Genomic DNA, 19,027 nt, shown 5'->3' with positions numbered 1-19,027 from the left:
TTCGCGCTATCCGCTTGGCAGTCAGGATGAGCGCGAGCTTTGGCAAAGCGTCGCATAATAACAATATCCGCGTCGGAGTCAAAACAGCTTCAGTATAATAAACTTGTCGCGCCGCACTAACTGCGAGCATATCGTTATAATGACCCCGCTACTGCGTGCTTCGAGATATCATCAGCAACTACAGCTACAGAAACAACAGCAACAATAATAATGGTTGCACTTGGGGCCCGCGCAAGCATACAAAGGTGTTGTTGGTTAAGGCGCTTAAGCGTGCAGCAAACTCAAGCTGCGGTGCCAGGTGACAAGTGCCAGTTTACAAAGGGGGCAAGGGGCAAGCGGCAGCCGCCAAGTGCGAATGGCGAATGGAGTCGAGAGTGGCGTGTGATAAGTGGCGTGCAGGCCATTGATGAAGGCAATGAAGACGCGTGTATTTGCGGCAACTGGGCTGGGCTAGAGTTCCGTTTCCGCTATGTGCTGCAAATAAGCCGCAAACATCCGTGCGTGCATGTGTGTGCACTTGTGTGTGGGCTTGTTTGCGATAGCATTAATTTAGTCGTAAGTGCGCGGTGCGGGTTCTGCAGGTGTTTGCTTATTGACCATAATTGAAACACGCACCCAGCTGGCTACTCATATGCATATATACATATGTACAAACAAGAATTTACATTTACTTACTTCAATAACTGTGGAAATTACATATACATACATGCTCTTTACTTGCATGTTCAAACCAGATTCTAAGTTGTGTGCTCGTATACAAATTAGAAAAAAATGTCGCTATATAAGTAAGTATTACCAAATGAGTTGATTAAGTGTTAAAACCTTCCTCAAGCATTACCAAAACTGTGTTTCTTTTGAAGTACCTCTATCGCTCCCTTATTACGCTAGTGCCTTGTTGCTGACATTTTTTGCAGTCTTTTCAATATGTTGGGCCCATTCTGCGGTCATGTGTGACCAGTGAGTATTCCGATCATGTTTCTAAAGTCCATTCTATCGAGGGCCAATAGGAACTTTATATATTTACGATTTGCCGATTTGCCGATGACTTTTGGAGTTTTGAACACTGGTTGATCGCACTCGATTTTCTTTGACAGCCGTACAGTACTCTTCGCAATCTCTTATTGCCTTTAAAGCCTTTAGGACCTGGCACCCAGTATAATTGAAGTCGCTTGACGCCTTTTGGCGATAATCTTTACCGCTGCTCTGCTTGCCAAGACACTTCTGACCGATATACGGGTAAAATAATAAGCTTATTCAAATATTTTGAAAGGAGTTATAAATATATTTTTACCATTAATAATTATGTATATATTTGTCGTGTTTTCGCGTTTACTCTTGAGAGGGAACTATTTTCTTCTTACGAGCGAGTTACCCATATTGAAATAATATTAAAAGGAATATTTGCTTGGATCAGCAGTTGCTTTCTTTTTCTATGTGTAAACGCCCTTTTCTGCCTTATTGACTATGATTTCCATTTCTAAAGACCTCTCAAAAAAATTCTTGAATCAAAATTGATCGCCAATACGTAGGTTGCTATATATATTTCTGGCCTAATAATGTAAATAGGCACATTTATCAACGAAAATGTTTTTTTTTTTTTTTTTTTTTTTTTTTTTTTGTCGATTGCTGTTTTGTTTCGGGCTCATACGCATAGATCCATGATTCGTCACCTGTGACGATCTTATAAACGTCTTTTGAAGCACGTATTTATAAACGTATTTTTTCAGCATTTCTTTACACCAATCCACACGAGCTTTTTTTGAGCGATTGTCAAATTGTGCGGGATCCAACGAGAACAAACCTTTTTTACGGCCAGGTGTTCATGCAATATCGAATGTATGCTGGTGGGAGAAATGCATAGGCATGCCTCTGTCTGAAGGTATGTTACATGACGGTCTTGCATTATCAGTTCACGTACGGCATCGATGTTTTCTGGCACAACGGCTGTTTTTGGACGACCTTCACGGAATTCGTCTTTGAGCGAGCGTCGGCCACGACTGAATTCGTTGTACCAGTTTTTCACAGTGCTATAGAATGGTGCTTCATAGCCATACAAAGATTTTAGTTCATCGATGAACTCTTGTCGTGATAATCCACGTCGAAAGTTGTGAAAAATGATCGCACGAAAATGTTCACGAGTTAATTCCATTTTTTGGCCGAGATGAATTTTTTAATTCCCTGTAAATAAAACAATTCACGATTGAATGACAAAACGTTCTGAGTGATGTTATGCTAAAAAATGTCAAACTTTCCAATGGAAATGTCAGATTGCACCTGGCAACACTTAGTGTTGCCCTAGGCCAGAATATATATAGCAGCCCTCGTATGAGGTCGGTGCAAGGAAAGGGAATTCCGGGAAAAATATAGAGGCTTATTTTTTATAAGGATCCGACATTGACATGTTTTTTAAATCTCTTTTTGACAGTTCATACGTGAATCGTGACAAGATGTCATGTTACTTGTATTGAGTATTGTTTGGTATTTCATCATGGAAAGACTAACGCCTAAACAACGTTCACAAACTGTTCGTTCAATTTTGTTACGAAAATCAACGTTCTCACGCACTTTGCTCAACTTATGGTTAACATAATCGGTCTACTTAGCATACTATTCGAAACACCATCACCCGTGTCGGTGGAATCATCGGCCTACATTTCTTCAAAACTGATAAGTATGTAACCGTCAATGGGGACCGTTATCGTGCCTGAAATAGAAGTTCGTGATCTCGGCGACATTTGATTTCAAAAAGGTCGGCGCCACTTCCCATACATCGCATCAATCTATGCATTTATTGAGAGAAAACTTCTGTGAGCAGATAATTTCACGTTTTGGGCTGGCCAAGATCATGGGATATCACACGGTTAGATTTTTTCTTTTGGGGATATGTAAAATCTAACGTCTATATGGACAATGCCGTTTCGATTCAGGCCTTGGAGCTAAACATCACGCGAGTTGCGTCGTCAAACAACTCCACCGCTTTCAAACCGAAAAATACAAGTATTTTCTAATTTTTATTCCTCTAAAATGTAAGTAGAATCTTCAGATTCAACTATACATACATTTAAATTGCAAAATACATTTAAGGAAATATATAAGCAAATAAATTCCTTTAAAAATGAAATCAAATGCCACTGTTATGTTTATTTAAGATATGCCGGGTCGTTGATGCTGAGGAATGTCAACAGCACAACGGTAAATTTCAAATAAGATTTTTATAAAGAATAAAATTATTATTAATAAACTGGACGGCAAGCCGCACAGTACGGTAAATTAGCCGGAGTTTTATTATTCAAACGAAAGATATGTAATTTCCGATAAATTACATATCATATCGTAATTCGCGTGTCATTCACCGGTCGAGATGCTCGAACAAGTCATTTCAATGGATGGACCATCTGAGATGTAGCTGCATTTGAAAGAGATATTCCTCAAAAACTAAATGCCAAAGAAGGTTCTTTCGAACGATAATAAACATTCCACATTAAATTTTAAAAACAAAGCATCCACAAAGTAGTCACATACATATATGGTCTTTGTTTTCATATACATATATAGAATATATAGAATAAAAACAAGAAAAACGTTTGCTTCGGCTGCGAAGCTAATATACCCTTCACAGGTGCATTTCTTTTAGTAACCATATGTTAAAGTAAATATAAAGACGTAATCGGCCAGTTGTTTTCATCCAAAGGAAAGTATTTTACTAGTTCTTTTTAGCTAGGTTGTTTGCTAGAAGCATTAAGGTTATTTATTAAAGAAAATTGATCTTTTAGACGTTTATATTGCAGGTTTTGTTATCCGACCTGCAAAATTTCTTCAACTATTGTAGCGTTGAATAAACCACGACGAATTTGCAGAAGCAAGCATTTGACTCAGATCGTTCAGTTTTTATGGAAGCTATATGCTATAGTAATCTGATGTGAACAATTTCTTCGGAGGTTACATTATTTCTATGAACAATAACTCATACCAAATGTCGTGAAGATACATATATCGTCAAATGAGGAAGTTTCCTAAATCGACACAGCTCAACATACTGATAATTTAAATATATACTTTATAGGGTCTCCGACGCTTCCTTCTGGGTGTTACAAACTTTGTGGCAAACTTAATATACCCTATTCAGGGTATAAAAAAATTGGTTCCAGAACAAGAATTAAAAATTCTTTAGACATACATAAGTAAGCACATTCCATTTTGCTAGCTAAAGAATATGTAGAATGTGTGCATGGCACCGTGTAGCGATGAGTGGAATGTGATTGCAAGAAGAAATAAATTGCCGGCATACTCTAGCTGCATTAAGATTAAAATAATTGCATTTTGCTACACCTTCAAATTATTCGCTCAAATGCTCATTTCCATTACGTGTCCTTGCAATGTCCTTTGGCAGGCGCCAGAGCGTCTTGTAATGTGCTTTTCGTGTATTTCACAATTATAAACGAATTCATATTTACTACAGCCTATGCGTGTAGATGTGTGCTCTTGTATTTACTTTTCAATTTCTGGTGTTGTAGTTGACTTTCTTGATTTCTTCATTGCATTGTAATTCGTTTTGCATTTTCAGAGCCGTGTCGCCATGCAGCCGTACTGCTAATCAAGTAGCTTAAGCTTGAACACTTTTGCTTGCAGCGCTGCCAGCGTCGCTCGCCTTCTACCCCGACTTTCTTTAATACGCCTCCCCTCTTTCTCTCTCGCTTACTTTTCTTAACTCTTTGCGCCTCATTTCGTAAGTTTTGCACGCAAACAATACTGACGGCGGCACAACTTGAAGCAGCGCCGGCAGTCGACGCAGCAGTGGCAGCAACATGCAACACAAAGTAGGCGGATCACCGAAGAATTGCCTGTTGAAATCCGTACAGGCAAAATGTAATTTCATAATTTCGTTAATTTCGCCGACGAGAACAAAAGCACTCGAAATCCAGGTTAAATGTGGAGAACAGGCAGCGGAATTATCCAGATGGCGGCAACGAACGACCCGCCAACGGCAGGTAAGTTGTAAAGAGGAGCGGCAATTGCCTGCCCCACCACTTGTGGCAGCTAGTGAAAGTGGCAGCAGCAAAAAAATAATGAATCGCACACAGTAAAGGCTCTCTTCTGCTCTCTTTTCCTGCCTTCCTCTTCAATGCGTACGCCAATATGCTGAAGAGGCGTCAGTTCCCCTCACCTCCGCTGATGTTTTATGAATAGTGAGCTATATAATAATATTTTATTGTTAAACACCAAAAACGGTAAATGCAACCGAATCACTGTGGCTCTGTATGTGTCTGTGTGTTTTTGAAAGTATGTAGGGTTGCTTTGGCGTACTCGTTGTTGGCGTTAAAGTTGCCAACAAACGACTGGAGTAGATGCAAGTGGGAGCTCATTTTGTGGTTTTCATGTTTGAAATGGGTCATTGCATTGCGATTTGCTCAACAGCAACTATAATAACTTGTTTACTTCTATGTACTTGTACATATGTATATGCTTGAAAAGAAATAAAAGCGATTTCATGTATTTAAATTGCAAGGGATTTTGCGGCAGGAATGCAAATTGTGTTCGCTGGTTTTACGTACATGCCTAAAGACAAATTTAAATAGTGATGATGATCTTTTTTTACGAGAAGGAAGCATCGAAAGCCTTTACTCCGTGTCAATGTGGAACTTTAATTCGAACTAAAGCTCCTACTGTCTTGTACCGATCCTCCCGGTACCACCGTCAAGTATTACGTCGAATGGGTGATTGAGTATTACTCATACCTAGCTCTGGATCGTAATGTATCCAGTAACAAGCTGTTTTACGTCACCCGTTTTGTCTCATAACCCTCCTTGTACAGTTTTTGTCCACAAACCCTTCGTGTCTGTTTCAATCATGATTTGTGTGTCGTGTCTTAGTTGTCTTAGATCTCTTCTACATTGCTGTTCTCCAGCTCTTAGGTGTTTCATTATTTTGGCTGCTACTTCGCACACGGCTTTCCATTTATCTAGTGATTCCACCATTTGATACACTAGGTTTCTGGAGTTGGGTCTATCCCGAATGAATTTTTTAAATTTGCATTTCTTGATCATATTTCCCACAATGGAACAAAGTTTGCTTTACATTCTCGATGGTTTCGCCTCCGTAATAATGTCATAATTCGTTGTCTTCGTGTTTGAATTACTTCAAATATGAATCATGTCCTGTGAGAGTTTGGGTTAAGTGAAATCATAGACTAGAATATGCGGTCTATTGAGCCATGACTCACTGTCTTTAATTAGTCGAAAGGCCTAGCGACCATTTTGGCTGTCTTCCCGTTGTTTCTGTCAATGCTTCACCGTATCTACTCTGGCATTTTCGTGTAGAGTTGTGGGTGTTACTCTATCGTTTAAAGGGTATTTGAGGTCTTTGGCTAAGAGATCTAGCGGGTGTAAGCCCGCGATTACTAGGACAGGATCGTGAGATGCCGTACGAAGCGCGGAGCATACTCTTAATGCGCAAATGGTGTATGTGGAAAATAGGCCGCGCCGATACGATTTAATCTCGAGATCCTTCTCCAATATCTGTGCGCCTGACTTTAATACTCCGCCTAGCAGTCGACTTATATTTTGTTTTGGTCCGCGGGTATTGAAAATTAACCGAGTTCGAGCTCTGCATACTTTTAAAGCTTTTTAACACGTATAATACACGTGTTCCTTAAACGTCATTCTTGCATCAATAACAATTTCTAAATATTTGATGGCTGTCTGGGTGGTTATGCTTCCACCTTTTGTGCAGAATGTAGCAACTTCTCGGGTTAGTCCGGTAGTTTCGAACCAGTCACTTATTTGCGATATTTTTGTGTTGGTTATCATAACGATATCCCATAAGTGTTTGGCTATTACCAAAAGAGCAATGTCAACTGCGAACCCAATGATATGTACGTTTTTCGGCACATTATATTCCAGAGTAGAGGAACTAACAAAATACATTATGATTTATGTAGGTTAGGTTAATAGGTCGATTTTAAAAAGGATCTAACTAGGACAGCTTAGAACGCCGGATCATAAGACCATACAAATCTACAAAATGCGAGACAGATAATGTCAGTTTCAGCCTGGATGTTTCCACCTCTCCCTGCTCCATGCAGCTTTGATAATTACTTATGTAAATGAGGATACGAAATAGCCTTAAGAATTCCAAAAATATTTTCTTCTATCAAAGATAGAGATATTATGAAATGCTCTTATAAGCCTAAATATAACTGTAATTGTCGAGTGTTAAAAGTCGTAGTTTGTAATAATTATAGTGATTTATAAACGGCTTGACATTTTTCAGGGAATTTTTGTTTAATATTTTTGTAAAATTTTGTCTGGTCTTTCAAATAAAAAAGTTATCAATTTTATGGGTTGAGCGGTTATAAACTTCGCAAAACTAAAATCTTTGGTTAGTTTCTGGATTATACATTATAAAAAAACTCTCTTATGTTTTATCCATTAATTTTCAACTGTGCGTCGAAGATAGAGTTGGCTTAGAAATTTAGCCCTTTTAACCAAATCAAGGCTGATTTCGCATGTCAGCACTATCAAAAAAACAATCATGCACGCAGAATATAAATACACAATATTAATTGGGGCAATTCAGTAAAGATTTAAGTATATTTTAGTGTTCGAGCTCTAATTTTTAGAATATGCTAGAGTCAACATTTAGTCAAAATAAGAAAAAAAAACGTTAACACCGAAGCTGTAATGTCCTTCATATATACAATTTCTTACAAGACTATGAATTGGACCGGTCATTTTGTATTGTAGCTATAGTGGTCCGATATTAATATTTTCGGAGATTGCAATATTGCCCTAGACAATAACCCATGACAAAAAGCTTTCAATACAAACACATTCAGTTTGTATGGCAGCTATATGATATAGTAGTCCAATATTGGCAATTCCGACAAATGAGAAGTTTCTTAGAGAGTAAAGGACATGTGCAAACTTAAGGGACTCCCGTATATACAGACGGATAGTCGGATTTGGCTAATCGACTCAGCTCGTCATGCTCATTATTTATATAAACAAAAAAATGTTTAAAAGTGATAGCGTGAGTTCAACCCGACCGAGAAAGCGTTAAAGACGAACTGCTCTACGGACGAAGACATCAACCTCTAAGGGCGAGGACATCGTTCGAGAAATAAAACATTTGTTGCTTGAAAATCGTCGATTGCCAATAAGAAACCTGAATATTGGAATATAATTTAAACAATGTTTTGTGTCCAAGAGAGAAATATCGGAAGTCAAGTCTTAATTAGTTTCTTCTTCAAGATAATACTGCACTCTTCGCGAATTTTCTCTGCCAAAAACTCAGCTCATACAAAAACGGTAAAACATGGAGGTAATTTAAACAATGTTTGTTGTCCAAGAAAGAAATATCGGAAGTCAGGTCTTAGTTAGTTTCTTCATCAAGATAATACTGCACTCTTCGCGAAGTTTTTTTGCCAAAAACTCAGCTCATACAAAAACGGTAAAACATGGAGGTGCAAGTATCATGGTTCGAGCAAGTTTTTCTTGGCAAGGTGTAGGATCCATTTATTGGATTAAGGAAAACATGAATCCCACTTGTTTGGACGTTCCAGCGCGACAACGATTCCAAGTACACAAGTCAAGTTGTTAAAAAGTGGTTTGAGGAAAAGAATGTTAAGGTAATGGACTGGCCGCCACGGTCCCTTGACATCAACCCCATCGAAAATTTGTGGTTTTTTGTCAAGCAGTCAGTAGTCGGATGTAAGCCGCTTGGTACGATTGGTGAGATAAAATCGAAATCAAAAGAGGTCTTTAAAACTATACCAGAAAAAGACTATTCGGACTGTTTCGAGAACTGGAAAAGGCGTTGACAAAACTGCGTTTTATTGGACAGGATCGAAATTCAATTGGAAGAATTTTGTATACACACTCAATGTACTTTTTATCACAGTAGCATGTTTATGAAAAAATATATTTCCATAAACTGTAAGGGAAAAGTAAGAAAGAACTTCTTATTGACCTGTTTTATGTCCCCAATGCTCAGCGGATTGGCAATCGGTGAACGAAACAAAAACCCTAGTCATTCTTATACACATATATATAGTATAAGTGACACAACCACTCATTCACACATATATACCGGTCTGCACATAGTCAGATTTCAAAATTAGTTGAAATACTCACCGAGAAATTGTTTACTGCCCCTCACCTGCCGTTACCTCTGCTTGTTTGATACTCAGAGCAGTCCGAATGCGTCACTCATTTTAATTGCTGGCAAACATGAACTTCCATACTCCCTGCAGTTGCAGAAAAAATGTCCGGTAAACACGATTGTTGCAAGCGTACACAAACACACATACGGGCATAAATACACAGTTACTTTCACACAAAGTTGTAACTTCCCCTCTGATTGTTGTTAACTTACTTGCAGCAAGTAGTGTCGATGTAAATGTGTGTGTGCAACACAGACATTATACTCTGCCACTTACATATTTGTGCAGCGTTAAGTGTGGCATGCGCCTCAAACCGACAATTATTTCGGTATTAATGCTATTATTACATTTGTTGTTATTATTTGTCAACTATGCATCATTTGCGATTCTTCTGTGCAACAATGTTGCCGGCAAAACACAAAATGATAGAGCGCAAACAATGCGAGCTCTTTGCAAATTGCATGCAACATCGACATTAAAATGCAACCTATTGTAATTTATTGTAATTTTATTGTTGTTATACAAGTTTTATTTGTTGCGCTTGTTGTTGTGGTTGGTATTGTGATGGTTTTTGTCGCTACTGCTGTTTTTGCTCTGGCGTTGGTTTTAGTAGTAGTTATTGTTGTTGTTGTGGCTATTGGTATCATTGTTGCAACTTTTATTGTTTACGGTGCGTAATGTAAATAAACAAAAGTGCATTAATTGCCACAAAATGGTCTGGTGTGCGCCACACAACAGTGCACATGTGTGTGGCTGTGTGTGAGTTGGGCTACAATAAAGCTTTGACTCGGTTATAAGTGCATGTGTGTGCGTTTTGCATTTGAGTTCATGCATATGCATAGAATATTTTGCGCATATTTGCGAAATTATTCACGCGTTGCACATGTATGTATGTAAAGCAACAACAACAACAACAAAAAACTACTAATATTACAACAACAATAAAAATAACCGTGCAGTCTCAACGGCAAGCAGCATTTTCAGCTTGCTACAAAAAAAATAACAACAACAACGTTAACCACAATAACAAAAACAACAACAAAAATTATTGCAACGCCAAAGTCGGTAACATTTTCCGATTAAGACAACAACAGTTAAATAATAACCACAAAAACAACGATAACCGTTAGGATATTCGGTTTACTACAACAAAAATGAAAAGAACAACAGCATAAACACCAGTAACAAAAGCTACAACAACAACAACAAAAATACCAACAGCAATCGGCAGCATTTTCAGTTTACTACAACAACAATGCCAACAAAAATACAAAAAACAACAAACAACAATAGCCACGACGACTCTTAACGTTTTCAGTTTAATATTTTTGCATTAAAATTGCTTCAAATGAAGTATTGCTCCACGCACACGCGCATAAGCGTAAAATATATGATCGTAAAATATGAAAATATTATTTCAACAGGTTTTTATAATCGCATCTGAAACCCATTTGCATAAATACCACTGCACTTTGTTTGCTCTACTGTCTCTCTCTCTCTCTCTCTGTGTGTGTGTGCCCGCTTTTATATTTCATTTCGCGGTGGCTTTGGTTGTTGCCGCTAAATACGCATTTAATTTTTGGCTAAATGTTGGCGAAATTACAAATTGCAGGTTATAAATTAAAAATGTATTGTTTTTGTATAACGGTAAAAACACAATATCAACAAAGCAACCATAAATGCGCCGAAAGTTGCCATATTTACGGTTTGCGTTCATTGAGGCAGGCAAAAAAAAATCAAAAAATAATCAAACTTGTGACCATTCGCGGTCAGCAAAGCGTTTTTGCCGCGCCAGCAGCACAGCTGCAGTTGTAAGGAAAAACACGTCATTTGTGCGCTTATAATATGCCGTTAAAAAGAGCGCAGACTTCTCCGATAATTTTTTATATAGAAATGTTTTCAATGAAAAATATGCCGCTTTGATTGTTTAAAGGTCTGAAAAATGAACAACAAATATTTGAAAGTCTATAAGCCAACAATTCACCGCAACAACAGTAACATTACAAAACCGTTATTGCAGTCATTCGCCCCATAAAATCTGAATTGTTTCGCTTAAAGTCAACAAATGCATTGCTGCTAACCAGCTGCCCATTCGGCAGCGTCACAAGTAGGGAAACCAGTTGTCGAAATCAGCTTAAATATAATTATGAATACACACATGTGCGTGTAAATATCTAATCTCACACTGTTTCTTTGAAAAAAAAAATTGAAAATTAGATTGGTAGCAGAGCAAATATACCAAAACGCGTAATGTAAAGTAAATGAAAGTAAATCAAACCTACCAAGTACCTCTCGAAGATCGTCGACTGCGATCAAAAATTATTGAAATATTACATTCAGTGCGGTTTTCGGGTTAGCCACGCCTGGTGTGAATATTAAATGCGAGTAGATTTTCTTATTGAAATTATTTGTTTACTAGTTGAAGTGAGAAATAAATAGTCTTGTGCAAAATGTGAGTTTAAGTGTTTGATAATAGATAATAATGATACATACGTACATAAATGTACATTATACAATAGAGTATAGTGAAAAGTTACTTTAATTGGTTTATATGAAAATCATAAAAAAAACTTACAATTACAAAAACAAAATTGAAAAAATCTAACAGATTTGTTTTGTGAAAAAAGTTTAAAGTAAAACTGATTAAAATTTGTTTTTTATCTACGAAGCTCTGCTGAACTAAGATACTAATGCCCGGTTTCACAGTCCATACTTAAGTTGTGCTTAAGATAAAACAGGAAAATAGTGTTTTACAGTTCAGACTTAAGTTATGCTTAACTACTGAAAATGGGAGACTTAAGCAGTGCTTAAGTAACAGCTGATTTTTGTTTTGAATTGTTTTGTATTTCCAGTTATTTGTCAAAAGAAGAATAATAAGAAATAAGAAGTTATTTTTTGTGAAAAAATATGGAATCGCATTGGGTTTTCCACCTGTTCCAATAGGAGCTCCGACTCGCTAGCGGTAAAATTCGGCGTTCTTTTGTTGTTTTCATCCATTATATTGATATATTTATTTATTTATTTTTTTTTTTTTTTGTTGTTTTCATCCATTTTCGATATAAATTTCCTCGCAAATTTATGTATTTCCTGTTATAATTTAAATATTTCAAACATATTTTTATGGATGACATTTGTAAAACATATGTTGCCCATAACGTTGCCATATATCATTTTAAAATTTTATAGAAATTAAGCATTGACTGTGAAACCCAAATGACTACTCAGTCCGAAACAATGCTTAGCTAAGATTTTATTTGGGCACAACTTAAGTGTGGACTTTGAAACCGGGCATTAGAAGTAAAGTATGAAAACAATTGACATATTTTCAAAACATTTTTATTCTCCTTGCATAGTAAACTTTTTGAATATATATAAATTTTAAATTTAAAATTTTAATGAACACCTCAATTACACTACTTAAGAAATCTCAAGGAAAAATTAGCGACAGATGTGTTCAGAGGGTATTTAAGGTGTCCTGATTACGAATTTTAGTTCAAAAAATTTTCATCACGTACAGTTATTTTTGGAATTTTAGTGAAAGGATGTGGTTTGACCCCTACACACAAACAATCCTTCGTGTTAGGAAATTATTACTATCATTTTCGGATTAGACAACACAAAATTGGCAAGAAACAACCAGTAACAGCTAGTGTAACTAATGTTGTCATTAAAACGGTTAATTCTTTACAGACGTGATTGTAACAGTGATTAATATATTCTATTCGCTAATTTGAAGCTGCTTCGTATAAGTGATACAACCTTTCACAGAAATGAAGCATTTTTCAAATTTTATTAGCTTGTAACGGTTGATCCAAGTAAAGGTACTATTTTCAATAGCTTTTTTTAACAGACCCTGCCTGAGTCGTGTCAAGCTCTCATGTTATTTTTGGTCTGTAATGTTTGGCATTTCATCATGGAAAGACTTACACCTGAACAGCGTTTACAAATGGTTCAACAAACCATCACCCTTCTTGAGATCCAAAATTCATTATTAGATAATATCCGACCGAATGGAACACGGGGACGAAGAACAACCTGGAATGGTTCAAGAGCTGCAATTTCATCCAGGAAAAACTGCGGTTTGGTGTGGATTGTGGGTCGCTTCATATTTCCTCAAAAATGATGCTGGTGAGAACGATGTCTGATATTGTTACCAGTCGAAATACTCGAACGAGTCATCGAAAATTGGACTCAACCGACGTAGCTGGTCCAATCTAATCTCATCTAATCAATCTAAGTGAGATTGTTTTGAACATTAATTGAGTTCTCTTATCAAGATGAGTGTCTCAAATATGTATGATATAAATATTACACTCGTCTGAAATTTTGGTACTTTTCGAGTACTTTTAGTGTTAGATCGTGTAGAAATGGCTTTTATTTTAGAATCTATTTTCTGCTTTAATTGCACAAAGGTTATGCATAGGGGTGTCCTCAATTTTTATGTCGAAGTAAAAAAAGTCTAGTCAGAGTGGAAATAGTCTAATATCTGATTCACAATTTTAAACTGCAATACACATCAGAAATAAGAATGATTCCATATTAAAATTTGAGCTTCAGCGTTCAGCTTATATAGAACCTTACCCTATAGTGGTCCGATATCGGCGGTTTCGACAAATGAAAAGCTGTTTTTATGGAGAAAGGTTTAAGTTTAATTATGGATCCAAAGATCGCATTTAGATTACTTTATGCAGTTCTTTGTCATGCCACAAGAATAGAACTTCTGTAATTCGAACTTGTAAGCCAGAAAAGGGTCTTGTGGCCAGTAAAAATTTGTTCAGGTGATTAATTTCTATTTCCATCAGTTTGGTGGAATGTCTAGAAGTATGAGCTACCAAGAGTTTATGCCTTGACCTCACAAACGCGTGACAACGAAGTGCTTAGATAATTCCACTTCGTCTTCTTTTATACAACTTCTGCAGCTGGATTCCGTTAAGATTTTCAACCTTATAGCATGAGTGCCGATAGAGTAATAGCTGGCTAGAACTCCCACACCTACGGAGAGGCTGGCTTTACTGAGGCAAAAAGCTCACGGGGTCGCTTACCATCGATCTTGATATAAAAGCATCTTGCACGAAATCATGAAAGTCCAGCGCTTTCCAAGTTACTGCGAAGCTCAGCTATCCAGTAGTAGAACACACGAGTAGAGGAGGTGTATCAACTTATTTCTTTCCCACTGATAGGAGACTAGGATACCCTTCCTTACAATCTCATCAGTTTAACAATTGCTTGCGATTCACTCATCGCAACTGGCACTCATACTAGTCTTATCAAACTAGTTACAAGGCAAAGTTACACGTTGCCATTGATAAGAAGGTTAGGCATTACCTAACCACCTTTGAACGCACGGTTAGTGGTACACCTACCACGTCAACTTAACGACTGCGGCGGAGAACGTGCTCTAAGGCCAGTCAGGATTTTAACGCGACGGAGGCAGTTGCTACATTAGCCCGTCAGCCTTTTCAGATGTGTGGCACTGCATCATGATCAGGTGGCAGATTGCCGAAATCATCAGCCCATTAGGGTTCTACTAAAATTCCTGATTTTACATATAATTCAATTCAAAAGCTAAGGTCGAGTTCAGGAGAGGAAAGGACGAGTGATATCATTTCAGCTCGATGTTCCTAGTGGGTTTTATAAACTTCTTGGTATACTTAATGTAGTATATTTAAGATGTAAAACTCAGTTAAACAACTTGCCAACCATTATTAAATATCGAATTGCAGTATTAAAAGTAGATCTGAATTAATATAATGAATTATTGTTTGTTTTTACCTAAAAGGTGTGTGAGAACATGATAATTAATTTTTTTAATAGCTAATAAATATTTCGCTTTCAAATGCTTAATAAATTATGACAAAAACAGGTTTTTGGTATACAAATTTCATGCTAGTCTTTTAACAGGTTCCGAAGAAATAAAAAAAAATATAAGAGCACATATTATTCATTGATTGGTGCCATCTATTTTATTACAAGTGTAAAACAACAAAAGCTTAAAATATATATTTTTTATCTTATTCTAATTCAGGCTCATCATTCAGTTGTATATACTACTGGTCTTTGTCAACTTTTGTGCCTGTCCAACGGTCTACAACTACAATGGTGAATATGTGCAACAAAATCAGCAACAATTTCATAGATATAAGGAACTTAATACAATGTACGAAGCGAGAAACTTGGAGTTCGGCTTCCCCAGCGCAGCTGAGCGACAGGCAACGTTACGGGATGGGCGCTACAACCCCGATAGTGCGCTGCCGATCGATGTAGATGTCTTTTATACGCGTGAGTACGAGACTTTGTCCTTAGACAAGAAAAAGTTAGAACCTTACATATTCTCATTTTCCAATTCAGCGCCCAATGGTTCGCCTATCATTTTTGTCACAATACCGCGTTTCGGTAAAGGCATACCCTATTCGTTGGCCTATTTGACAAATGTGCAACGCCCTAATGGCACCGAGTTGCAACCGTATCCCAGCTACGATTGGCATTGGTCCCACGGCAAGGACTGTAATGGCCTCACCTCCGTTTGTCGCGTGCATGTGTGTACTTCCAGTGAGGTCCCTTCAAACATACAAATTTCATAGTTTCGCTGTCGTTACAGATCGATCCGTGCGGCCGTATGTGGATACTCGATAGCGGTGAGATAGACAACGAACAGTTCTGTCCACCACAAATCGTCGTTATTGACGTGGCTACAACTCACTTGTTGCATCGCTATCGTTTACCTTCGGAAATGTATAAAAGCACGGTTAGTCGTTTTGTTACGCCTTATGTTGATTGTACCGATCCACCGCCACGCGGTGAATGCAAACAAACCTTCGTTTATATGGCCGATGCTACCGGTTTCGGTATTGTGGTTTATGATGTGCAAAATGCCCGATCTTGGCGCATAGAAAATAAATTCACTTATCCCGATCCAGACTTCAGCACACATACTATAGCTGGTGAAAGCTTTGAGCTTTTGGAGGGCGCAATTGGTCTTGCTACAACGCCGTTGGGGTTGGGCTTAAGACGTTCGCTCTACTTTCACTCTTTCTCAAATGATGCGCAAGTGGCGATACCATTGGATGTTATAAACAACAGCACACTCTGGGACTTTGGCTTAGGTTCGGCTATAGAGCAGTTCAGTGTGCTTGGCAAACGTGGCGTGCAATGTGGAGCATCAGCCATGACCTCAAATGGTGTGCTCTTGTGTGGCCACTACGAGCCAGTCGGGCTATTCGGCTGGAACATACGTAACCCTTACACGTATCAAACGCGTGTTTTGCTGGCTGAAAATCCCATAAAACTGCAATTTATAAGCGGTCTAAAGGTAATAAGAAATCCTTGGGGAAAGGAAGAAGTTTGGATGCTATCAAATCGTTTACAAAAAGCCTTCACCGGCAAAATTAATTACAATGAGATTAACTACCGAATAATGCGGTGCGGTTTGGATGAGCTGCTGCAAGGAAGACCTTGCTGATGGTTGGGGTAGTGTTTTGGATAATTTACTGAAACCTTAATATGATATTTATAATTTATATTTAAGTAGTACAATATAAGATTTGTGTAAGGAGCTAAAAAGGTTAATATTAAATAAATAGTGAAATATGAGTGTAAAAAAATCTCTTGAGATTCTAAGTATTAGTCCCAGAAAGATATCGGAAGATATTAAAATCTGTATGGATCGATTCAACCCCTACTGATTAATATTTTGGGTATTTTTTCAATGTAGACTCGTACCAAAAGACCTGAATCATTTCCAAAAACCATGACTGGGTTTCAAAAGAGATGTTTTAAAACGTAGCTGGAAACATACCCTCAACGCATCAATAGTGATTTTTGGCTTTATGAATATGACGTCGAAACTCTTCGACAATCTGGCATACCGAACAAACCCTATCAGTGTGGCCTTAAGGTCTGGAAAATCAACAAGTGTTCTTTTGTTACTAGGCTCTTGATATTCGAAGGTATCGGAACCAGTTTTTTGTCATTCGCCAAATCTTAATAAAAGACCCAGTCATGTCCTTAGATCGTAGTCCTTATTTCGTTTGCCATGGTCGTCATCAAAAGGGGGGTCACTCATCCCAGGCTTGTTGTTTCTTTTCATTGGGTGCGTTTTTTTGGTGGCGGGTCCCAAACCCAGCGCACAACCCTACGGAGGGGATGTTTCGCCTTCTCACTTTGGCTTTATCCCAGAGGATACTTGGTCAACGACCGGTAGTCGTGAGCTGCTTGAGCCATATGTAAAATAATCGTTTCTGGCCACTCCCTAGTGAATGGCGATCAGAGAACTTTCCTCACTTGCGTGAACTTCTACACATGACTCCATCCTCCTCCATCTTGCACATAGGGTCCATATAACATATTTTCGGTGGTTTATTTCATTCAAAAGTTTGGGCGACAACAGAATTTCTGTGTTTGTTTAACCCTTTTTTGAGTTCAAGTCCATTATGTATTTTAAATGGTTTCAGTGATCTTGATCACTAAAATAGTAATCGTTATTTCATTTGTTTTTTAAATTTCATTTAACTTAATAGAAAATAGTTGGTTCTAAATTCCAATTTCTAATTAAAGCTCTGAAATTTGAACTGTGTCTCACACGCTTTCACACTTTGCATTTAACTTCTGAAGAAATGAACCATTTCGGGAGATTGACTTCATAATTTCGACTAGTAAAAACTCAATAAAACAGTACGCAGCAGCGAGCAGCGACTAAAATTATGCGAAGGGTAAAAAACGATTAAGACTTAAGAAAAACGAATAGAAAATTAGACTGCAATTCCACAGCAAAGACTTTTTAATTAAATTCGACAAAGCGGCATGCAATTATTTGTTGCATATTTCGCTGCGCGCATGGACTCACTCATTTAGCTTAGCGTACATTATGGCGCGGTAGCTGGCGATATTTAGAGTGCCGAAGAGCTGCGGTAGTTAATGCAAAAAGTCAGGACACCTGTGCAACTTAATGCCTTTGCTGCCAGCGTTTAAGACAAGTCCAAAGAAGAGAAAAAGAAAATAAAGTACGGTGAATGATGGCCAAGGTGTTGAATGAGGGGCGGGGCGCGTGATAATACGTTGCAGCTGTTGCGGATGCAAAATGCGCCAGACCAATGCGAGATAAAACAACAAAAATAATGATAATAACAAAAACAACTGCAGGCCAGAGCAAGAAATGCAATGAAAGCGCGGGAATGAAGTAGATAATTCACGGTAAATGCTGAGTCATGCAAATTAAATGCATTTCTGGTGTTATTTCGCAAAATATTTGCATTTGCATTTTAAAGTTTTACTGCCGCGAAAAAGCGGTATCAGGCTGACACGCTAATGTGCAAACACACCCTTCGCCGTTGCGAGTTACGCACATAAATTCAAACTCGCTTAAAGGGCGTACGTGCTCGAGGAAAGTGGGTGCGCGGCGGAGAGTGGAGAAGCGCGAGAAATCAAAATAAAATGCGCGAATATTTCTGAAAACAGCAATGAAAGAGAAATGCAAAGGAGAACCGCAAAATGGAAATTAATTAAAAATGCACGTAGCGCCCAGTGCACCAAAAGACTGGTGGAGAGTGAGAGGAGAAGAGGTTAAGGAAAAAGCATTGACCAGAAGATGACCAAGAAATTGTGCGCTGCCGTTTAGTGTCGTGCCCGCTGTTGTTGCTAAAACAAATGCAGTGCAACGAAGCGTGCTCGGGCGCTGTAATCGCGACAAGGTCACCTTTGAGCGCATTAAACTAAGCAGCTTCTTGCACACTTTCTCATACTTGCCATGGAAGGCGTTGCGCTTAATGCAAAGTCGCTAAGAACGGGTAATGAAAGTGGGATTCTGGCGACATAATAGTCTCTGCTGACGAGTAATGCGTTCAAAGAGCTCCATTACTAAGGTGAATAAAA

At 38.0% G+C, this 19,027-nt stretch overlaps 1 protein-coding gene across 1 annotated transcript; it reads left to right on the top strand.

Annotated features, from left to right (window-relative positions):
* The first annotated feature begins 210 nt into the window (after window positions 1–210).
* Window positions 211–16,619, top strand: LOC126763170 (major royal jelly protein 1-like). Its single transcript, XM_050480490.1, has 4 exons — window positions 211–497; window positions 15,186–15,439; window positions 15,509–15,696; window positions 15,759–16,619. Exons 1-4 carry the CDS (start codon window positions 211–213, stop codon window positions 16,617–16,619), a joined length of 1,590 nt encoding a protein of 529 aa, XP_050336447.1.
* Window positions 16,620–19,027: the final 2,408 nt, after the last annotated feature.

Source organism: Bactrocera neohumeralis, chromosome 2, assembly GCF_024586455.1.
Source record: "Bactrocera neohumeralis isolate Rockhampton chromosome 2, APGP_CSIRO_Bneo_wtdbg2-racon-allhic-juicebox.fasta_v2, whole genome shotgun sequence".
In the NCBI taxonomy this organism is placed as follows: Eukaryota; Metazoa; Arthropoda; class Insecta; order Diptera; family Tephritidae; genus Bactrocera; species Bactrocera neohumeralis.
Note: the sequence above shows the minus strand (reverse complement) of the source record. Positions and strands in the feature narration are given on the sequence as shown.